The following is a 25,034-nucleotide window of genomic DNA, read 5'->3' as shown; positions in this document are numbered from 1 at the left end:
GTCATGTTGGAAGTCAAACACACACTTACTTCCTCTAATTATGATCTTCCTCTTTCTTTGTTGCTATGCTTTCTAAGTACTATGGGATTCTAGAGAAGAGATTTTCACTTCAGTTTGTATAAAATTCATGAGAGAATAAATTCTACAATATGCTTAAAATATCTTGAGAAGTATAAAGGGGGAAACCTCTATAATCCTCATGGATTTACTCAGGGATTTTTAATGTGTTAATAAAATAATAATATGGAATTTACTTTAAATCTTTTTTGAAACAAAGTGGGAGTATAAATAAATAATCCAAGTAACATGGTAATTTTGCACTTTAGGTAAAAAGACTACAAGGGTTTGATCTTTCTTTTAGGCCTCGTTGTCCTGAAGTAATCTTATCCACACATGAAAAAAACTCAAAGCATTTGGATGACCTGGCGAAAATTATAGTTCTTGGTGGCAACTCTTGGAATAAAGCTCAGCTAATTTATTCGTTAATCACATGTTGTCCATTAGCTTCTAGTTCTTGGATTCCTTTAGATTAAATTCTAATGAATAATTTATCTTCATTTGATCGACAAAGGGACTAATACCTTCTACAAAATAGAACTTTTCCTTTTCCTTTTGAGATACTATATTCGTAAATAGTATATCTTCTAGTTGCTCAGAACTGACATATTGGAACTAATCAGGAACTAATTTGATAGGGCAGTTACTACCTAGAGAATTACAGGTCTACTGTGGGGAAGACAGAAGACTGGTGGATTTCTTCACAATGAAATATTCTGGTGGAGAAGTGCCTTGTCACTTCTACTCATCACTGATTGGCTAGGATTAGCCCCACCCACACAAGAGCCAAGGGAATTCAGTCCTACCATATGGATTCAAGGGGGCAGGTGGGAGTCAGTTTCTCTACCTTTTTTATATTAACAAAGAATCTGGGTTATTCCTTTTACAGCTAATTTTTAATTTGGATTTGTCTGGTTATTTCTTTTTTTTTTTTAAAGATTTTATTTATTTATTTGACAGAGAGAGAGATAGCGAGAGCAGGAACACAAGCAGGGGGAGTGGGAGAGTGAGAAGCAGGCTTCCTGCAGAGCAGGGAGCCCAATGTGGGACTCGATCCCAGGACCCTGGGATCATGACCTGAGCCTAAGGCAGACGCTTAACGACTGAGCCACCCAGGTGCCCTATCTGGTTATTTCTTAAAGATTACATTTAGACAAAATATTTTGGGTGAAAATGCTACAATGATGATGTATCATTCTAATATAGACTTCTACAATTTTAAATTTTAATATTGCCTTTCTTCTAAGAAATGCCATTATCTTTTGGTTAGCACTCAAATGAAATATGAACATACTTTTTTTTTTACTTGAATTTATTCTATCTTATGCAAATTTTGAATGTTCTCGCCTGATTTTTTTTAAGTTTATTTACCTGTGTACAGGATAATAAAATTATATTCTTAATAATAAGAAAAGAAAGGGAACGTCTTTCTGTTTTGGCTGAAATTGCCCTAAGTTACTCATCTCCTGTACTGTACCTTGAGGTCTAATATTAATTTCCTTCTGTTTAATCCCATTATGTATATTTGTCTGACACAAATCCACTGACATAAATTGCTAAAAACAAACTTACTTAACATTTGAACTACTTAAAGTTTCATATTATTTTAGACACCTAGAAAAATAGTCTTCAGTTAAAAAAATTTAGTGTTTTTCTTACATATTTCTTTCTTTCTTTCTTTTCCACTCACCCTAAATTAGCAGCCTTTGTTTGGGTGGCCAATGATGGGGGGGGAGGAGTCAAAGCTTCTCTCATCCCTAGGATGTTTCCTGAAAAATATTCCCTAATAATTGTAAATTTCTAAGGAAACCCTTTCTATTTATTTAGCCATTCTCTCTTCATCTTTCAGGTTCTCTTCACTTCAAATTATTTGATAGTTTCTTTTCCTTTAAGTTTTGAACTGTAGTTTCTTTGACTTCCATCAGATGTTATTATATTAGTTCAATGCATGTTAAGTTTTTATGGATAAGGGAAGGGAGCTAATGTTCAAATTTTAAGTAATGTAGAAGTTTCATTAATTCCACTTACATTAGGTTGCCTTTTTTCTTTTTTAAAGATTTTATTTATTTATTTGAGAGAGAGTGTGAACAACAAGCAGGGTGAGGGGCAGGAGAAGCAGGCTCTCCACTGAGCAGAGAGCCACACAAAGATCTCCATCCTGGGACTCTGGGATCATGACTTGAGCTGAAGGCAGACACTTTACCAACCAACTGAGCCACCCAGGCGCTCCCATTGGGTTGCCTTCTAAATGAGCTTTTAAACATGTATATTCTGTTTAGTAAAGACAAGACATGGGTTTTTGGCTTGCATTCTCTCTAATGCCTACCTTTCCCTGATTTCTCTCCCTCCGTCTATCCTTCTCCCACTCCCTCCCTTCCTGCATTAGCTTTAAAGAGGAATGGTAACAGAAGAAAACAGAAGATCTCTAGCCAACTTGTGTCTTTTGTTTCTAAACCACTACTAGCAGCAGGATTAGTCATCACTCCCCCAGCTGCCCACCATGCTATTTAAATATTCCTCTTTGGGTATATTTTTTCCTGTGTTTCCTTTTCTGCTCCATAGTCATGACTGTGGAGGAAATGCTCTAGGCAATGCCTTCCACACATAACCACATAAATTATTTATTAGTTTTTTATTTGTATATCTGTTCCATACAACCTGTAAAGCCTTGCATTGCCTTGTTTATCAATTATTTCAAATGAAAGAACAGTCTGAGAGTTGAAAGAGGATCATATCATTGCCTCATTTTGAATGGTAGAGAGTGCAAACCATCACAGGCCAATGAGAAAGTGTGTTTTCTTTTAAAACACTTATGAGACATTGTTTTAGCAGTCTCCTTTGTTTAACATGTTCAGTGACCCATATTTGACTGGAAATTATTTAAAGCTACTTTAAATCAGTTATGGGCTATGTTTTCTCTTTCAATTTGTATCAGTTCGATATATATTTTCTTGAGTGTTTTCCAGTCACCAAATACTGAATCGTACACTGGGAATGAATATGAAATGGACCCAGCTACCACGCACTTCATAATGTGGCTTAAATTAAACAGAGAATGGTTTCACAATAAATGGTTTCCTAATAAAAGCACGCTGTGTGCTGAGACCTAAAAGCTTGCTGTGTGTGTGCATTTAGGTTAATGGTTTAATCTCTCTGGACCTCATGTCCTCTGTGTAAAACGGAAAGGTTGAATTAAATTATATTTCACATTATCTAACACTATAAAATCATCTTATCCGAGAGTGTCCTGCTTCTGGGCCTGATCGCCCTCAGATCTGTCCTTTGCTTCTCTCCTGCTCTGCTCTGTACTATGAGGGTGCAGATAATCCTCTGCAGATTGACTTTTCCAGGCTTAGTATCAGCAGGATTAAGTCAGTTTTGGGAGACTGCAGGGCATGAGAAGGGAGAGGGGGAAATCAAGATACTCTCTCCCCTCAGCCTAGGATGGCTTCTCTTGCAGCTTTATCTGCTCTGTGGCTCCAGCCCCCACTATATCCAGATGCACAGTAATTTCTAGTTTCCATAGGGCTGTCCTGGCCTCTTGGTTCCAGTAATTGCATGTTTTCCCATGGTCCCTCCAGCTTCAGGATGATAAGGACTTCCTGCTATTGCCAATGTCCAGGGTTATTTTACAGTTCCCAGTGCAACTCTTAGCCTCTCCATTCTCCATGGACCAACTGTGCTTTCCATTCTTCTGTGAACACTGGACATGATCTCTGTTTTCGTAGCTAGACCATGACAGTCCACAGTGTTCACTTCCTATTTGCTCAAGAGCAGTGAAAGGGCTTTAAAAACTGAGGAAGAAAAACATAAGCATGGAAACATTAACTGGCCCAATCTAGTTCCTACAGTGGACATTGGCCTCACAAGAAATGTTTAATGTCCCTTCGGGTCAAATATTGAGGGACTTACAGGATCTACTTTTTTATTGAAGCTGCTATGTTGAATCTCCTGAAAGTTAAGGCCCATTGTAAATCAAGGTGGGAGAACTCCTTAAGGAAGAACTGCAAGGTTCTTAGGACAAATGACTTTATTATAGCCTCTACTTAAATCAAATGCATTACTTTTCCACCAAGAGTACTAATTAAAAATAAAATTATGGTGAAAAATATATTAGCAACTTAAAGTTTTGGTAAGAGAAAGAGATGTACAGAGCTCTTTTGCAGGGCTTGAACTCAAGACCCTGAGATCAAGACCTGAGCTGAAATCAAGAGTCGGACACTTAACCAACTGAACCACCCAGCCACCCCCAGGAATCTTTTTTAAAAGACTTGGCTTAGGCACTGTGCTCTTCTGACACTTCTTTTATCTCCATTGCCTATAGGTTGCTGAGATACTTTCTTCATTTCTAGCAGTTGCATCAGGAGAGGACAAGAATATAAACTGAGGTAATTTTACTTTAAAATGGTATGTAGTTATACTTCTCTTGTGGAGATATTCTTTAATTTGGAGATGAGATAAAAATGGACTTGTTTCCTCCCTCTCCCACATTTTGGATATAGTTGTAAGAAGGGGAGAAATTCATGGTGATTGGCTGACAAGGAAAATAATGGTACCATTGCTGATACATTGAGAGTCCCAGAGAGGGAACTAGGTGGGCATACTGAGAATGTCGGTGTCCTAGTTCCTTTGGCAGATGGTTTAAAACACACACCTGACAGCTTAAAATAACACAAATTTATTCACTCACAATTCTAGAGGCCAAAAGTCTGAAATTATTCACTGGACTGAAATCAAGGTGTCAGCCGGGCCATGCTCCTTCTGGAGGCTCTAGGGTAGAATTTATTCCTTGTCTATTCTGGCTTCTGGTGGCTGTGTCATTCTTTGGCTTGTGGCCACACCACTTCAGTCTCTGCCTCTGTGGTCACATTGCTTTCTCCTCTTCTGTGGTGAAATTTCCTTCTGCCTTCCTCTTATAAGAACACTTGTGATTGCATTTCTGGCCTACCTGGACAATCCAGGATAACCTCCTCATGTCAAGATCCTTTATCCTAATTGCACAGTCCATTTCACCATATAGGGTGATTTATAGGTTCAGGAATTAGGATTGGAACATATTTGGAGGCCTTTACTCAGCCTAGTATAGTGAGGTAAAGTGTATAGAGAGGCTGAAGATTTTATTTTTAAGTCTCTAACACTGTTATGAGACAGTGACTAAATCAGATATAACACCTATCCATAGGGCTAAGAATTTTTAAGAATTAGAGAATATTGATTACTTCTTAACATCCTGGATTGCATACTAGATATGCAAAGAATATACCCTTTGGGGTGGTTGAGTAAAAACACTATTTTATCAAAACTGATAGAGTCAATTTTAATATTTGTTCTGTGGATGTTGTAGAAAAGTGTGTGTTCTCTATATAATGTAAAGTTTAATCATGCCTGTGAATGATATTTTATAATTCTTACAATTTTTATAATTCTTTTGAAATTCTGTTTCATCTCCTTCATGTACCTGTTAAAAGTTAACAGTTATGTTAAAAAATTTTTTTTTAAGATTTATTTATTTATTTTAGAGAGTACGCGTGCAGGGGGAGGGACAGAGGGAGAGGGAGAGGTAGAGAATCCTCAAGCAGACTCTCCACTGAGCACAGAGCTCTACACAGCACTTGATTCCAGGACCTGAGATCATTACCTGAGCTGAAATCAAGAGCCGTATGCTTAACTGAGCCACCCAGGCACCTCAAGGTTTATGTTAAATTTTAAGTGAATTTTTCCTTTCTTTCCTAATATATTTTATGTATTTCTCTGCTATATGTGTTTTTCATAATTGTTATATTTGCATTTTGCATTGTGACTTTCATAGATGTATAATAATCATTTTATTCCATTTCATATTTTTTTGCCACATACATGATTCTTTGATTCTAATTCCTACCTTCCTGCTCCTCTGACTTTTTAGTATCCATTTTGACTGGAGATACTTTCTGAACCTCTTTATTTCCAACATTTCTTTGTTGATTTGTTTATGTGTATGCTTCTCTTAAGAAGCAGTGACTGTGATTTCTCTTATGATCCAATCTGATGGTATTTTCCTTTTAAGTCATTTAGATTTACCATAAAAAGTGATGTATGATCTTCTTTTGCCATTTTATTTTTAAATTTCTGGTTTATACTTATTTTCTTCTCCCCTATGCATTATATACATCATTGAGGATTTTCTTTTTTCCTTTTATTCTTTTCCTACAAGTATTTGTAGAATGTACAGTACATTTGTCTCATTTGTGTTCTATTGTATTTAGCTTTAATATATGCATAGTTATAAATGCATACATTGTATACATATTCTATACATATTCTATACATGTATAACTTAATACATACACAGGTCAATAGACAAAATACGTAATTTATTTTTTATTTTTTTAAAATATTTTATTTATTTGACAGAGGGAGACACAGTGAGAGAGGGAACACAAGCAGGGGGAGTGGGAGAGGGAGAAGCAGGCTTCCCGTGGAGCAGGAAGCCCGATGCGGGGCTTGATCCCAGGACCCTGAGATCATGACCTGAGCCGAAGGCAGATGCTTAACGACTGAGACACCCAGGCATCCCCAAAATATGTAATTTTTATTGAAGTATAATTGATACACACTGTTGCATTAGTTTCCTATATATATGTATAATTTTAAACTAATGACAAAAATATGATTACTATTGATTCTCCTATATCAGATGAGACTCGTAATACTTACTTTTCCCTTTTCTCCTCCCTCCCAACATGTATTAATTAATTAATTGAGGTTTATTTAAATTCTTTGATATTAAGACTTCCTTTTTTTATATTGTGTATTTTCTTTCCCAAGAAATATTTCTTTCTTTTTTTTTTTTTTAAGATTTTATTTATTTATTTGACAGAGAGAGACACAGCAAGAGAGGGAACAACAAGGAGGGGCAGGGGGAGAGGAAAAGGGAGAAGCAGGCCTCCCGAGGAGCAGGGAGCCTGATGCGGGGCTCGATCCCAGGGTAGGATCATGACCTGAGCCGAAGGCAGACACCCAGTGACTGAGCCACCCAGGCACCCCCCAAGAAATATTTCTGATAGATAAATTGTATAGCGTAGCTGTGTTAAAAACTACTGATTAAAATTTAATGCTAATTGTAATGGGTGCATTACACATCACCGATTTTTTAATACCATATCTCCTCTTGAGGTTTTATAATTTTTATGTATTCTTTTCATCAGTTGTAGTATTTTTCAGATATAAGTACCTTTTTCCCCAAAAAAGGGTCAATGGAAATTTACACTTTCTGATTCCTTCTCACTTTAATAAAAGCTTGGCTAGGTTAAGATTTTTTCACCCTAAATCTTTTCTCTGCAAAATTCAGTAGACCAGTCTTACTCAAATAATGTGATTCTTGGGCCATCTGCCTCAGAATCTGTGGAGATAAGGTCCAGGAATACGCATTTTAAACAAGCTTTTGAAGTAATTTCACATTTTCAGAACTATTTGCATAGAAATCACTCTTGACACCACCAAAATTTAGTATTATAAAAAGAAAGTGTAATTTTAACTCCAACCGTTTTCCTTTTGCATATTATTTGTAGTTTCTGCCTATACGGCTTTTTATTATCCTCAAAAACCATAAATTTCAAAGATATTTGTAGCTGTGGGCTATATACTACATTGGTTTTGCCTGATTGGCCCTTTCAAAATAGATAGAAACAAATATTTCTTTGGCTTAGCATATTTTTTTCTATTCCTTCCTGATTATTACTTTCTTCCCCTTCTTCCTTCTTTATGTACATATTGGATCTTTTCCATTTATTGAACATGTCTTTTTTTAAATACTTTTTATTTGAAATCATTATAGATTCACAGTGTATTACAAAAATAGTACAGAGATGGGACGGCTGGGTGGCTCAGTCGGTTAAGCGTCTGCCTTCGGCTCAGGTCATGGTCCCAGTGTCCTGGGATCGAGCCCCGCATCAGGCTCCCTGCTCAGCGGGGAGCCTGCTTCTCCCTCTCACTCTGCCTGCCGTTTCCCCTGCTTGTGCTCTCTCTCTCTCTGTCAAATAGATAAAATCTTAAAAAAAAAAAAAAAACAGAACAGAGAAATGTCCTGTGTGCTTCATCCATATGCCCCTGATGTTATTCCCTACTTAACTGTATTACAGTATCAAACCAGGAATTTGGTACAGGGAGTATGCATAGTTCTGTGCCATTCTGGCACATGCACGGATTTGTGTGATCACCACCACCATCAAGATACAGAACTATTCTATCTACACAGAGATCTCCCTCTCTTCATAGTCATGCCCCTGACCCCTTACCATCCCTAGCCCCTGGAAACCACTAACTGGTTCTCAACTGATGTAATTTTGTAATTTGAGATTGTTATATAAGTGGAATCAAATAGTATGTGACTTTTGGAGATGGGCTTATTTCACTCATCATAATGCCCTTGAGATCCATCTGAATTGTTGCAGGTATTAACAGCTCATTTCCTTTAATTGCTACATAGTGTTCCCAAGGACGGATGTACCACAGTCTAGCGAGGCTCTGAACTTCTTTATTATCTTCAACCGCATTCTCCATCCTTTTAGTTCTCAAAGAATTTCTCAAGTTGACTTTGCAAATTACCCACCCACACCCTTTTTCTTTTAAAGGACTCAATTTAGTGTTCATTGTTGCTGTTTGCTTTCTAAATTTGATATACACATTTTTTCGCTTAGGAAGTTCCTCTTAATGATTCAGATGTTTCTTTAAAAAGGTTTAGTGATTCTCAAATCTTTGTAATGCAATTGTAACTAATATTAATATATTGTTGAGAATATAAATTATATATTTTTTAAATTTTTTTATTGTTATGTTAATCTCCATACATTACATCATTAGTTTTAGATGAAGTGTTCCATGATTCATTGTTTGTGCATAACACCCAGTGCTCCATGCAGTACGTGCCCTCCTCAATACCCATCACCAGGCTAACCCATCCTCCCACGCCCCTCCCCTCTAGAACCCTCAGTTTGTTGAGAATATAAATGATATTTTTAAAAGTGTTTTTTGTGTCTCCCATATAGTAGAGTGCCTTCCAGGCACAGGTCTGGACTCGTACCACTCTGTACAAATGCAGACTGCCTTGTTAAAGCTGGAGCACCTTTTGATGAGAGCCGTCTGTGAGCATATTTACTGCTAGGTGGATTAACAAGGCTGAGGTTCATTAGACAAAAGACAGATGGCTAGTCAGTGAGGTGAGTAAACATAAACACCAGGTGGGCAAGTGATCACCAGCTAGGTTTTTAGGATTCTGCTGCTTTTCTTTTGTTATCTGAAGGTTTGGTAAACCATCTCTTCAACCTGTAGCAGGTGGAATTAACTGAAACTATTATCCACCACTGGAATGATTATATTTGAAATAACCAAGATTATGCAACGTGAATGGGTGTTTGAGAAGATGAGTACTTTGTAGTATTATGAGAAAACATTGCATTGGGAAGGAAAGATACATACTTGTCCTGGGTTGAGTAATATGGCACCAGAATAATTTTCCTCCAATTTGTTCTATTGTGGTAAAATACACGTGACATAAAATTTAGCGTCTTAACTATTTTTAAGTGTATAGTTCAGTGGTATTAAGTACATTCATACTGTTGTACAGCCATCACCACTGTCCATCTTAAAAAACAACTTCCCAGTTCTCCTTCCCTCCAGCCTCTAGCAACCATCACTATTTTCTGGCTTTGTGAGTTTAACTACCCTTGGTATCTCATATAAGTGGAATCATACAATACTTGTCCTTTTGTGACTGGCTTATTTTACTTAGTATGATGTCCTCAAGGTTCATCCATGTTGTAGCATGTGCCAGAATTTCCTTACTTTTTAAGGCTGAGTGATTTCCACTGTAGGTATATGCTGTATTTTATTTACCCATTCATCCATTGATGGACATTTGGGTTGCTATCAGAAAGATGCAGGAGATTGGCCAGAATAAAACTGCCAAAAAAAAAAAAAAGTGTCAAGGAAAAGGAGGACATTAATAGGGTCAAATATCGATTAAAATCAACTGAGATGAAAGTAGAGATAAGGTTGTCGGGCTCTGCACAAATTTCAAATGAATTGTAAGAGTGGAGACCAGGGAATAAGGGAACTGTAGAAATTGAGGAAGGAAATGTGAAGTGTCAGTATCTCTCTTTTTTTTTTTTAAGATCTTATTTATTTATTTGAGAGATGGCCATGGATCCATACTGGTTGATTCCATGTATAGAGACAGAGATAGCAAGAGAGGGCATGAGCAGGGAGGAGAGAGAGAAGCAGGCCTCCCCCTGAGCAGGCAGCCTGTTATGGGACTCCATCCCAGGACCCTGGGATTGTGACCTGAGCTGAAGGCAGACGCTTAACCGACTGAGCCACCCAGGCACCCCTGAAGTGTCAGTATCTTTGCAAAAGTTTACATGTGATGAGATCAATGAGGATAAAATGGCAATTTAAGATAGTGTCAAGAAACCATTTTAGGTTGGCTGGTGGAGATTTGGGCATATTTGTAGGAATAAGTTATATTAAGAAAAGAAAAAAATAGAAGAGTAAAGAAAAACATATTCGAGCTGATAATATATAATGCAGATGAGAATGAATTTACAGAATTTTCCTGGCAAATGTTAAATTATGCATTATATAATACTATTTTCTTTTTACCAGTTTTCTTCTTAAAAGGTAAATCCACCACAGCTTCTTTCCGATTTGTGATGGAAATTGAGTTACAAATTTGCTAAGGTTAGAATAAAGACAAAACAAAAAGTCCTTGATAGAAATTTTGTGAGAATAGAACACCATTTTCTAGAAGAATCCAGGCACTTAACCCTCTCTGTAATCCTGATAAGTCTCTTGGAAAAATATCTGTTGTCTAAAAGTGAAATTTGAGGGGCGCCTGGGTGGCTCAGTCAGTGAAGTGTCTGCCTTTGGCTCAGGTCATGATCCTGGATCCGGATCCAGGCTCCCTGCTCAGCGGGGAGTCTGCTTCTTCCTCTACCCTTCCCCCCTGCTCATGATCTCTCTCTCTCTCTCTCTCTCAAATAAATAAATAAAATCTTTTAAAAAATAAAAGTGAAATTTGATTTTCATTCAGTTCATATTCCTGCATATTAAGTATATATGTTTCATATAGTAGTATATTTGCTTTGTAAATAGAATCAGTGCTTTATATTTTGGAATTTTGTACTACAGGAAGATTTATGCAGAGCATGAAAACATGGACAGTTTAAAAATAAATTATCTTTAGTGTTGAAATAGAACATACTAATTTGTCATATATAAAAGGAAATTCCCCTTCATAATCGTATCTTGCTCATACTTAAAGGTTGTTGTGCTTTTAATTATACAGCAACTGATGATGATGATGTAGCCCTCGTTGGCTGGGGAACATCAGTCCAGGTGCCCTAGGAAATGCCCAAATTTGGGCTGATTTTTTCTCTGGTTCAGATCTGTTTTATTACAACGGAATAAAGAAATTCCAGTCCACTGAGAGATAGAGACTTTACAAAGGTTTCAGTTGACCCTTATCTCCAAAATGCAACGTTGTGTCCTTCTCAGACATTTCATGCACTGCTTCTGCCGCCTGTGTGAAAATAGAAGTCACCAATTATCTGAATAGTCTGGATTCTTATCTCATTGGTGCTTTAGTACACTCCACTTGTGGGGCAGATTACAAAGAGCGTCCACTTCCTACAGCTGGGTTTCTAACAGTAAGACCGGGTGACTCTTCTAAAATGGGGAAGTTCTGACCTCTCTCATTACTTTTCTTAGGACATAAATTGTGGTCCAATGGTGATGTCTAATCATGATCATCTTACTTCCTTTGGGGTACTCATTAGGACTTTAAGGAACACATTTTTCTATTAAATAATAGAATGCAAGTAATCATAATGCCTAAACTAAGGATGGCTTTTCACAGGGAAGTTGCCAAATTATCATAATTTCCTTCCTTATAATATGTGTGGCATGTCTTTCATGAAAACACTCAGGTGGCTGTAATAACTTGCTTAAGAAAAGCTATCCACTGGTTGGATCAATGCCATGGATCCATACTGGTTGATTCCATGTATAGATGGACAGATTGTATATGGTGCTATGGATGATCTTAGAACATAAAGAGATCCCTGAGAGACCATTGTAATACTGGGATTAAAAATTGCCTACAAAAATCCACAAAGTCAATAATTTGTGGAAGAATAAACAAAAATTAAATGTAACTTAAAAATTATATTTTTCAGCTTATTACCATGATATGCATGTAACTAATGAATAAGACTTAGATCTATGGCATGAAGGAAATGTCTAAGCTGAACAACCTTAAAGACTTCCTTTCTACCCATAACATATACCCCAGTTTCTTTTTTTTTTTTTAAGATTTTATTTATTTATTTGGCAGAGAGATAGCACAAGTAGGCAGAGACGCAGGCAGAGGGAGAGGGAGAAGCAGGCTCTCCGCTGAGCAGGGAGCCTGATGCAGGACTCGATTCCAGGACCCTGGGATCATGACCTGAACCAAAGGCAGCCACTTAACCTACTGAGCCACCCAGGTGCCCCATATACCCCAGTTTCTGTGTAAAGCTCAGAGTCTGTCCTTTACTTTGAGGTTTTTCTTGTGCTAGAATGGCATAACAGCTTATTATCCATCACATTATAACTAGCTTTATCTGCCAAACTCCTTCAGATTAACCTCAGTTTCAGACCATCATATCCAGTTCTGAAAGCTCAAATAAGATGGGCACCTTCTCTGCAGCTAGCCTATATGGAACCCTCAGCTTCTGCTGAAATGAGATTTAAGATAGGAGAAAGAATAAAGCTAGTTTGCTACCCAGAGAGAGGGTGATGTGTTCAGTTTGCAGATGGAAAGATGTTTTGCAGGACACTGGAGGTATTGGTAGCAGACTTGGAATAGGTTTGGGAAATCAGGTGGGTAATTATTAATATAAAATGACAATTGGCCTTAGGAGACAGGATCAGGAGGTCAAAGGAAAGTAAGTGGAGAGGTATTGGGACTGAAGACTGAATCTTGCAGCAAGAAGAGGAAGAGGGGTTGATGAAAGAGATGTAGAAGCCAGGTGGAGAGGCAGGAAAAGCCTGTCACTGTCCTACCACTGTGGACCCCCACAGTCACACGTAGCTTCAAGTTTAGATTTTTGACATGCTCTCTAAGTGAAATCACCATATTTTGTGAGTAGGTATTAAAATTTTAATTTAGTAACAGTACGCATTTAAAACATTCCAAAATGTTCGGATTCTTAAAAAAAAAAAAAAAGGAAGTGGCTTGGATTCCCACTAAATAATGATAATCTTGGGAAGAAAATCAGAAAGAGACTGTTCTAGGATAGGTAATCAAAAATATCAGAAATGTCAGAAGTTGAAAAAGGCCAAAGAGAATAAGCACTGAGAAAAGGTCCTGGTGTTCACTGAGGAGATCACTGGAGTTCTTTAAGGGAGAGGTCTGAGTATTGTGGTAAAAAGAGCTCAGGGAATTAGTACATGGTAAGGAAATGGCGCCGGTCTCGAACATCCTTTAGAGGAGAGTTTGGCAGTTAGAATCGCACTTGTGTCTGTCTGCTGCTTGTTTTGTAGGTGTTGTGAGTGTAGTTCACTTTCCCTTAGTTTCTTTTTTTTTTGCCTCTTATTTCCTACCTCTTCCATTTCCTCCTATTCTCTAGGGAAATGGAATCCTGGCCAAAAGGCAGGCCTGTCATCTAATTGTCAGGGTACCCAAACAGAGCACCGCGGTAAGTTTCTTATTCACACTCATGGTCCTGGAAGGCAGAAGTAGATACAAGCATTTGTCCAAAGTCTATCATGTTATGACTGAGTCAAGGTACCTATAAAAGAGCTCTTCAGAAAACAAGAGTGGAGGTATACCGCTTGGAGGAATAGGAATGAAGAGCAGAGCACTTTGAGCAGCTCACCAGGTGGGAGCTTGTCTGGAAAGGTCTCTAGGCAACTATAAATACCTACTGCATACATTCACACTTCCTCGGCTTGCTTCTTAAGGGCAAGCGGGGGAGCATTTCAAGAGTCTGAACCAGGCAGGCATCTAATATTATTGCGTTTTTACATCTCAACCACCAACATCACTGACCATTCCCAGCCAGCATTCACAGAGCCCCTAAACCAGAAATAGTGACTGAACCAGACTCAAGGATTGCTTGATTCTGTGGTGCCGACAGGAGCCATTGTTTATGACACTTCTACCCAGCTCCAAGGGAGCCTTGACTTGTGTGTTTAGTTCTTGGTCCACCGAAGAACATTTCCTGAGAGTGGCGGGGTGAGGAACCTGCTCCAACTTTCTCAAGTTTTCTTCTCTCCTGCTTTTGTGCTCAAGCATCTGTGTAAGCCTTACAGGGCCTACACCAGGAACAGCAGAGCCCAAGTGTCCATTTCTGGTGCCACAGAGTCCAGGAGTGCTCCCAGGCTTGATGTGGAGCCATTCTTGCCTTCCTGATATTTTTTTACTAGTTGTGTGCTCTGGCCTCTGAGCCAGTGCAGTGAGCTTTGTGGGTGTATTTGTATTTGCACAATGAATAGTATTTCTTTTCCCTCTGCTTTAAATAACAGTGATTATTGTACCACCTATCACATACCCATCTGTCTATTCATTATTCAGTTCCCCTTTATTCATTCATTCATGCATTCAAATATTTATTAAGCACACTTTAAATGCCATGCCCACCCCAGGGGCCACAAAGGGACTAAAAATATTCCTTACCATCAGGAAACAAGACCTGAACAAATGTAACATCGAGTCTTCTTGGAATTTTGAGCAGGAAAAAACACATGAGGCTGTGGGCAAGAAGAGGTGGATTCTAATAAATTTCCTACTGAACAGTTAGTCTTAATGAACGTTCTTTCTTTAGATGGCGAGGATTGCACCAGAAATCAAGATTTCTGGATTTCAAGTCAAATTTTGAATACTTTAGAGGAAAAATTTGCATATGTGCAGAGTCATGGTGGTAATTAGGGTATGAGGCCCCATTTTGAAACACTGTAATCTGGTCTGAGTCTGAATTTCATTTCCTGAAGGATTTACTTGTATCATATCAAGCTGCTCTGGTCCTATTAATTGCAAACCCATTTAAAACCTGGAAACTGGATACTGCTCTCGGCCTAGGCCATGGCTGCCGTTGAGTTAACAGGAAGGAGCGTGCTAAATTTTCAGTTTTGGACATTGGACACTAGAGGGCAGTGTTTCACTTTTTTTAAGATCGAAGGTCCGGCTGTACAAAATGCCGAGCTGTAGCTCGAGGGCTTTGTGGGTGTGGAAAATCTTCAGATATTTGCAGTGAAACCCACCATTCCCTGACTGATCTTCACAGAGCTGAAGAAATGATTCCATGTGACTCACCAATCCTTAGGGAGAGAATTTGCCCAAGCTGTTTGTCTTCATGGTTGAGAAGTTTTCAGGATTTAAATGTGTCCCTTACAGAGCCCCACGTGAAGATTTGCTTTTTTTTTTTTGAGAGAGAGAGCGAGAAAGCAGGGGAGGGGCAAAGGAAGAGAGAGAATCTTAAGCAGGCTCTGTGCTCAACGTGGGGCTCGATCTCATGACCCTGAGATCATGACCTAAGCCGAAATCAAGAGTTGGGCACTTAACCGACTGAGTCACCCAGGTGTCCCAGATTTGCTTTTAAGTACATTTTTTTATGCACTTTTTCGGGCCTATATTATCACCTTCTGGGGGTCTGGGCACTTCTAACACGCTGCACACACAAATGTGTATCTATTACAAAATCTTTTGGCAACAATAGGCCCCATTCCCTTTCACCAAGACTTGCCTGTGGACCCTGCCTACCCCAGCCTCTTCTCTCTCCATGTTTCTGCACTTGCCTACTTTCTGTTACCATTTATTTTATTTATTTATTTTTAAAGATTTTATTTATTTATTTGAGAGAGAGAGACACAGCGAGAGAGGGAACACAAGCAGGGGGAGTGGGAGAGGGAGAAGCAGGCTTACCGCGGAGCAGGGAGCTTGATGCGGGGCTCGATCCCAGGACCCTGGGATCATGACCTGAGCCGAAGGCAGACGCTTAACGACTGAGCCACCCAGGCACCCCTGTTACCATTTATTTTTGTAGCTTCTCATTTAGTATGTTTTCATGGCTGTTTGCATGTGTTATCTCTGCAGTTAGAATGTAAGCCCCTAAGGACAGGGGCTGTGTTTTACATAACTTTTTCATACCCTCCAGTGCTCACGATAGGACATAGAAGAGATGTTCCATGGAAACTTTCTCAGTCAAATGAAGTGGGAGGTGATACCAGTAGGACAAGCACAGAGTTATTGGTAAATTACATGAAGGGTATCTTTGGGAAAAACCTTATATGTAAAACCCTGATTTCCATTCCTAGAGCCTGTTCTTGCCATTCTTTATCACTATTCCAATTTTCCTGTTTTGTGTCTCATTTTATCAGGACCCAAATTAGGGCACTGGTGGGGAAACTAGTCCTGAAACATACCTGTATGATTTCCTGTAAATTACTAGATAAAATGTCCTCTTCTCTACATCTTTGCCCTTCCAAATAGCCAATCCTAGTGATGGGAATTTCTTGGCTAAAATTTCTGGAGAGTTCACAAGTGAGATATTTCAGGTGACATGTTTTCTTAGAAACCTAAGGCTTTCAGAGGGAGTCCATGGGAAGGAAAATGGATATATTTTTCTCTTTCCTGAATTTCTTAACCTCTTACAATTGTAATTAAACACTACATTGAACTTGATACTGTACTTTGATATTCTAATACAGCTGTTTTGATGGAATTATGGCGGATACATTGAAAGGTTTGTGGAGAGAGTGAAAGGGAAGGCAGAGATGAGTTAAATAATTACTATTGAATTTCTCCATGCAAGATCTAAGAGCCTAACCAAGGAGAGGAAGAGAAGAATGGAGGGATATTAAGAGGGCCAAACTGTTGGGATCTAGTGATCAATTTGGTTATGGAAGGTGAAAAAGAGGGAAGAAACTAAACTTCCAGATTCTTGAATGGTTTAAGGAGTCATTACGAGTACAGGAAACAGAAGAAGAACAGATCCGGGGCCAAGTGAAAGAGTCTGAGTTTATCATGAGCTGTCTGTAAGACATCCATGTCATGTCAGGAGGGTGTAGGAGATCAGAATGTGGAGTTTGGAGAGAGATCTGGGCCAGAGACACAGAGTTGGGACCTATCTGAGCTTGATAGTAGAAATTCCAAGTGGGTTTAGATGGCCCACATTAAATGACCACTTATGAAACTTTGGGGAAAGCTATTTATAGGGTGAGGAGAGGAAGATAAGCCAGAAAAGCAAAGTGTCCAGGACTGTGGTTAAGGGAGAAGATAGATTTAAGACGAAGGCATGGTCAAAATTGCTCAGTTAACAGGAGATCTGAGAGGAAAGGTAAGACTTGGAATTATGCAACTAGAAGGCCAGGTTCTAAAGAGCCATAGAACATGGCTTGTAGTGAGCTGAGAATAAACATGCTTTGGGATTCCCCACAGAGCCAGGTACAGTATTAAGCATGTGGGACGCACACAATGAATGCTCTACTCATTGAACTGAGTTGCATGATAGTGATCATAAAACACCTTATTCTTAAATAGGGAGGGGGAAGAAGGATATGCTCCCTAGAACTGGGGAATACTTTTCAAACTTCAGAGGATCCTCACTCATTCTGATTTAGGCCTCTATGAACCCTCACAGCTCCTTCTCCCAGATGGGAATCATTCCATGTAGTTAGAGATGACATGGAGGGGGAGGTTTTGAACCGTTGGCTATTATGGACATGGGGAAAGAAGAGATGGGAGCCACAAAGACATGACTATATAAAGGGTTAATTGTATATATGTGTAATTATGTCAATTTTTATACGCATGCCTTAGATCTTTTATAATCAGTGTGTTAGTGGCAAATAAATATGTGGTACTCACTTTCAAAGTATTTTAGTGTTTCTTATGTGCCCTGTTGTACCATTATTCAACACATAGCCCTTTGCTAAGAGAGATGGAATAATATGCATCCATGGTTGGATTCAGTATGTAAATATTGAGCACTAATGAAGTACCAATTAGACATTGTGATTCATTTAGAAAAACAATCCAGTCTCATAAATAAATAACAGACTATTTGACTTGCCTGGAGGACTTGTTCCCTACTTTTATAAGGCTGACTTCTCAACCCTAGTGGATGAAATGTCATTTTCCCAGAGAGGCCATTCCTGACTACCTAAACTATAGAATGAAACCCCTCCTCATTATTCTATTTCATAGCATCCTGTTCACAATTTCTAATTGTGTACACACTCATCTATTTGTTTACTTGATTGATGTCTGTCTTGCTCATGATCATGAACTCCTTGAAAGCCAGCATCAAATCTGTTTTTGCAGCATGCTCAGAAGGTAGCGGAGTACCTACCTGAGAAGTAGGAGGCATTTAATAAATATCTGTGGAATAGATGCATATATTTCTTGTTCTATATGTAAAAACACTTTGTTTTGTAAGTCAGTTAAATTCTACTGTTAGTATTATTTTTGTCAAATAAATATTATGATGCCATATCCATTAGCAGCTAGGCTCTTAGTGGCAACCAAATCATTTGTCAAAAGTGACTCATTAAAAAAAAAGTGATTTAATTAGTAGGATATTGGATTTAGTGGGGTGCAAGATTTTCAGGTAAAATATTTGAATTCTTTTTTTTTTTTTTTTTTTAGATTTTATTTATTTATTTGAGAGAGAGAGAGAGAGTGAGAGAAAACACAGTGTGGGGGAGGGAGAAGCAGACTGCCCGTTGAGCAGGGAGCCTGACGGGGGGCTTGATCACAGGACCCCGGGATCATGACCTGAGCCAAAGGCAGAAACTTAACCAACTGAGACACCCAGGTACCCATTAAATATTTGAAATCTTCAAAAGATATAATGTGCCAGCATATTTAAGCTTTAGGAAGGGCTGATATTTCTCAGTTTCAAACAGATGTTTATGGCTGGGTGGCTGGTATCTCTTCTGACTGGGCTGGTGTTAGAGGGTTGATTGTTCAGTTTTTATTTGTATCACTATAAATACTACTACAATAAACATCATTATAGAAATACCACTACAATGATGCTTTTTTTGGGTCAGCTACATTAAAAATAGGATTTCTGGTTCAAAAGTATGTGAAGTTTTAATTTTAATAGATAATTTATTATTTCTTCCTAAAATGTTTGTGGTAATTTAAACTCTCAGCTTTGATGTAAATAGATTCTATTTCCCTGCATCCTTGCCAGCACTGGGGTGTGTGTGTGTGTGTGTGTGTGTGTGTGTGTGTGTGTGTTACATTTTATTTTTTTAATTGTTGCTAATTTGAAGGTCATAAGCTTTTTTGCTTATATTGGTGTATGTACTGTTACATATTCCAGTTATGAACAATACTTTTATTTCTAATAGAAATTCTACTTTATCATCATATTAGTCTTTTAACATACTGCTGAGTTGACTTGTTATTGCTTCATTTATAATTTTGCATCCATATTTATAAGAGACATTGATCTACACATTTGAAAACTATTTTATCAGAATTTTAAAATTTAGATTACCATATCTTCATAAAATAATTTGGAGGAACTGTCTTTTTCTGTTGTATGGAATGGTTTAAATAATAAACAGATTATCTGATTTTAAGATTTTAAAATGCAATTTATTTTAATATAATTGTGTTAATGTGCTAAAAAGAATGTGAAGGGATATTACATTTGCTAGTATTAAATTTTTTTTCAAATTTCATTCTGCCCTAAAAAAACAAGTAGGGCATAATTGAAAAGGGGCATGTTTATTTTTCCTCAGAAAGTGCTAAGCCTCAGACCATTTTCACAAGGTAATTTTGTAGGAAACATGAATAGGAACTAACCAAATAAAGACAATTACCACCATAGTTTTCTTTACAGAAACAAAATCTTTAAAATTAACCAAGGAAATTAAACTTAAAGGGAAAGTTTTAGGTTGCTTGAATATGAGGGTACATCCACGCACATTTCATGATAAGCACAGAGTTGTAGAGATTAATACTTCATTTGGGATAAGAGAGAGAGTGAGAGTGGCCCCTATTTAGATCCATTCCACTGAGATTGATAAAAAGTTATTGGTTAAGCGTCTGCCTTTGACTCAGGTCATGATCCCAGGGTCCTGGGATCGAGTCCCACATTGGGCTCCCTGCTCAGTGGGGAGCCTGCTTCTCCCTCTCCCTCTGCCTGCCACTCCCCCTGCTTGTGCTCTCCCTCTCGCTTTCTCTCCCTGTCAAATAAATAAATAAAATCTTTTAAAAAAAGTTATTTATTTATGAAATACCTACATCACTGACCATAAAAAATGACTTGCTCATAGTTGGCTCATTCTCTAAGATCATAGCATATGTCAGCATAAATGTACACTTTGAATCCTTTCCCCTATTCACCCCGTTGGATTTCAATAGCATTTCTTTTGCTTTCTGTTTAATTGAAAATTAATTATCCAACAGACAAGTCCCAGGACTCCCATCCAGAATATATTCCTTCGTTTATTTTTTTCTTTGCCTTGACCAATTAAAACTTCTGGAATCCACTGAGATTTTTATATGACGAAGTTAATTATTTTGCATAATTTAGGAGCAAAGTCTATTCTGGTAACAACTGTTTAACTGTAATTTCAAAACCATCTCCTTTATAGTCACAATCATTCTGTAAGAGTATTGCAGTTCTAATAACAAACGTTTGAATTGATAGTGTCTCTTTAATATTGTACAGCAAAGAATTTTGTGAAGTAAAGACATTAACATAGTCCAAAAGCAATGTAAAGTCTGAGCAATCAGCATAAGGGAAAATGAGCTATTCCATGTAGAGTCTTCATAATTGCTCTGAAGCAGTATATCCCAATGGGATGTGCACATGTACGCTTTTGAGAAAAATTCATGAATAAGGGATAAAGAAGGAGTTTGTGCCCATCAGTTTCTCAGGGAGAAAAGATCATGTATCCTCATGTATCCTACTTTGTTTAGACAAGTGATAAAATTAATTATGTAGAACTACAGAGACCAACAGAGTTTTTGAACACTCTCCATGCACCTATTTTTTTTTTTTAGTTTTTTGAAACTGGAAATATTGGAAATTAAGTTTTTAATCAGAGAGATATATGAAAATGTATTTGCTGTGGATCATGAACACAAAATGAGGAAAAAAAAGAGGTGCAGAGGCTTAAGAGGAGTGTAGAAGTGATAGTGAATTTCAGAGGAAAAAAAATAGACATTTTATGTAGACACCAGTATATGCATAGAAAAAAATTCTGGAAGAATACATAAGAAACTTTTAATTTTAGTTTTGTTTTTAAGGGAGGAATCACCTTTCATATTAAAGCTTTCTACACTGAATTAAAAAAAAGGATAGACACTTTAAGAGCAAGGTTAAGATTCCAAAGGAAGAGAATATGTCATTATTAAAACATAAAAATTATTAGGTTGCAAGAAATTTTTCTCTCTTCTGAAGGGCATTAAAAATACTGAGATACTTCTAAAAACTGTTTTTTCCTATTACTATTCAGTTTATAATCTTATATTTAATTATTAAACACGTCTGTAGGTAAGTTTTCTGTTGTTGTTGAGAGTGAACCAGGATGTTGCTGAGGTCAAATAATTTTCTTAATTTTAACTTTAGCACGGAGGTACAGCATTCCAAGAGTACATTTGTGTTACACAGAGGGACTCAGCTTTCTTCATGATTATTATTTCTATTTCTATATTGTTACTTCTATATTATATATATCATATTAACCAAATCAATAGCATTCTGTATTAATGAGTAGCTTTTTCAGCTCTTGACCGTATAAGATGATTTCACATTTCTATAATTCTATTATGATATTTATAAAACTGCATGCATATTCAGTAAGAAATTATAGAAACTATATAAACCAACACCCTTAATTGCACACTATTGAACTTAGCTTCTTTTGAAGGTTTGTGTTTTGATCAAGACTGTGGAGGTGCTTAAAAAAAGGAGATGTTTTTAAAAAAAACTCTACAAATAGGGAAAGATTGAGGCTTACTAATATGGAACCCAGTTCTAGTTGCTTAAAAAAGAAAAGTATGTAGGAAGAGCCTATAATTTTCACTACTATCTTTGGGCTTGGAAAAATGCCCAGGTTAGTGACAAAGGGAACTTTGGGGGAAGACTCTAAATCTACCAGAATGTAAGAGAGAAAATGGAAAATCAGATGGATAGCTTCATTGAAAACACAGCCGTGTAAAATCTTCGAGAGTTAAAGGAATAATAGCAGGATTTCTATTGATTTTTTCCAAATTGAAATATTACTATGATTTAACAATTTCCGTTATTTTGAAAATAAGCAGAGATGCAGCTGTAAGCCATTAACTACAGTCAAAGTCATTATGAATTTGCTCTTGGGGCCAGGATTCACATATCAACTGTGACCCAGTCTTGAAACCTGATTGTCTTTCTGATCTTAACCATTTTTTTGAAGTACAATTTCCCCGGCATCTACCCCTTCTTTTTTCAGGTGGTGTTTTATGATGTCTAGGACACTGCTTCTCATACTTCAACATACACATAAATTTCCTGAAGATTTTATTGAAATGCAGATTCTGACTCCCTAAGTCTGAGAGTTTGCACTGTAGTAAGTTCCCCGTGATGCTGATGCTGTTGGCTTGAAGCCTGTGCTTTGACTAGGAAGGGACTCTGGAATACTGCAACATCCCCCTAAATGATTATCATTAGATTGATCTTTCTATAACATGATTTTAATAAAAGTCTTCCTTTGTTGGAAAACCTTCAGGGATCTACCAAATTTAGTTTAAAGCCCAAATCAAGTCATTCACTGCCTTCCTAATTTTGAAAAAAACTTTCTATCCTCCACCACTCCCTTTCAAGAACTCTGAGTTTTAGTCAAACTAGCCAAATGTCTGCTTTCTGCTGAAGTTCTAGTTCCACCCAAGAGGTGGACCTAGTAGACTACTGGCTCTTCCCCTCCCGCTTCCCAAATCCCTCCCCCTCTCCAGAAGAACAAGGGAGAGAAAAATATGGAGAAAATGGTGAGCAAGCCCTGAGTCGAGGAATGGGGAAAAGGGAGCTGTTTGGAACACACGTGGGATGGTAGCTCTGGCCTGGGGCAGAAGGCGACTCAGCCTGGTTGTAGGAGGCTAAAATAAAAACTTTTCCCTTCATTTCCTTTGGGATTTGCAATGCCAGGCCCTGTGCTAGCAGCAACTGAAAGCTGGCTCAGGTCTCCCCAGCAGGAAAAGCAAGGGCAGTGTAGATACCTGTAGATACAAGACAGTGCTTGTGGGCAGCTGACCTCAGAGCTCTCCATACTTTTCCTTCTCCAAGCCTTGGGGCTGGGAAAGTACAATCTCGCGTTCGCGGCTGTGAGGGATTTAACTGTGCTTTTCTGGTATCATCTTCATTAGGTTTAATTAGCAATGTTCTACTTGCTTTATAAAAAAAAAAAGTTGGGAAGTATGCTTTCTTTTTCTGTGTTCTGGAATAATTTAAGCATAATTAGAATCATCTGGTGTTTGAAGGTTTGGTGGAATTCTCTTGTGAAGCCATCTGGGCCTGTTGCCTTTTTAAGGGGGTAGGATTGGATAATTTTTCTATTTTTTTTTCCTATGGAAATTAGTCTACTTAAGCCACCTCTATTTAATGGTATCAGTTTTGAACAATTAAACTTACTGGGAAATTACTATTTCATCCCTGTATTATTTGCATAGAGTTGTATAAAATATTCTCTTCAGTATTTTAATTTCTTCTCTTTCAGTGATTATTTCTTATTGTGTATATTTATGCTTTCCCTTTACCCTTTTTTATCCCTCAGTAAGTTACCAAGTGATTTCTACCCCAAAGAACCAGCATTTTAACTTATTAATTCTAATGTTTTTCTAATAATTACTTTCTGCTTTATTTTTACCATTTCCTTTCTTGTGCTTTACAATGTTTGTGTGTTTGTTTTGTCCTAGGATTTCAGGTTGGGATTTTAATTCATTTACTTTTATCCTTTCATTTTTATTGATGTTAAGTGCTTAAGGCTATGAATTTCTTGAATCACAGCTTTTATTATATCCCATACATTCTGTTTTTATTATCATTATTTTTAAAAGAAATTCTGACATTTAATTTAGCATTTTCCTTTTACCAAAGAGTTGTTCAATAGAAGTTTTACATTTTCAGCTGGAAAAGACACTTTAGATATTTTCTTGTTAATTTCTATTAATACTGTGCTCTGATCAGAGAATGTTATTTGAATTATTTCTCTATTATGAAAATGAGGATTTCTATGCGATATAATATATGCTCAACTTATGTGAATGTTCCATATGCCTTTGAGAAGAAGGTATGTAAATTATTATTGGTGCTAAAATTCAATATAGATTCATAAGATCAACTTTATTCATGATGTGAGAAGTGTCTTCTATCCTTTCTTGTTTTTTGTCCACTTGATTTTCTTGGTCTGGGAATGATACATTGAAGTCTTATAATATTATTTTGTTTTTGACTGTTTCTCCTGGCATTTCCTGGAGTTTCTGTTTTATAAATGTGGTAGTTGTATTCATGGCTATTTAAGAATATTATCTTTGTTATGAATTATGATCTTTATTATTTTAACATGTCTTTCCTTGTTTCATTTAATACTTTTTGTGATGATTTATACCTTGTCCAATATCAAGATGTCAACCCTGCATTTATATATGTATGTATTATGTATGTATGTATATATTTAAAGTAACAAATGAACTTTTGATCTACAGATAAAAACTACTTAGCGAAGGTCAGTAACCATTTCAGTTCCTACTCTGTTAGAGCCATATCCTGTACAGTCTTCAGGATCTAGGTTAACAGGTTATTTTCATTATTTCATGTCATCCACAGTATTAGAAAACAAGGCATTATAGCAGTTTAGATGAAATGCACTGCTAGCAGCCAAATCCAGTCTCTTATATTCCATACTTTTTCTTCTTTCTTCTTTCTTTCTTTCTTTCTTTCTTTCTTTCTTTCTTTCTTTCTTTC

The 25,034-nt window shown here is 37.3% G+C and overlaps 1 protein-coding gene across 1 annotated transcript in view; it reads right to left on the bottom strand.

Moving 5' to 3' along the window:
* Positions 1–11,533: 11,533 nt before the first annotated feature.
* LOC118011657 (acyl-CoA-binding protein-like) overlaps positions 11,534–25,034 on the bottom strand; it is a 14,090-nt gene continuing 589 nt past the window's right edge. The window contains exon 2 of the mRNA XM_035006534.1: positions 11,534–11,614. Within this exon, the coding sequence (XP_034862425.1) occupies positions 11,534–11,614 (81 nt within the window). The remainder of the gene's footprint in view (positions 11,615–25,034) is intronic.

This window comes from Mirounga leonina, unplaced genomic scaffold (assembly GCF_011800145.1).
Source record: "Mirounga leonina isolate KUSES-001 unplaced genomic scaffold, KU_Mleo_1.0 Mir_151, whole genome shotgun sequence".
NCBI lineage: Eukaryota > Metazoa > Chordata > Mammalia > Carnivora > Phocidae > Mirounga > Mirounga leonina.
This window is presented reverse-complemented; position numbering and strand designations above follow the sequence as displayed.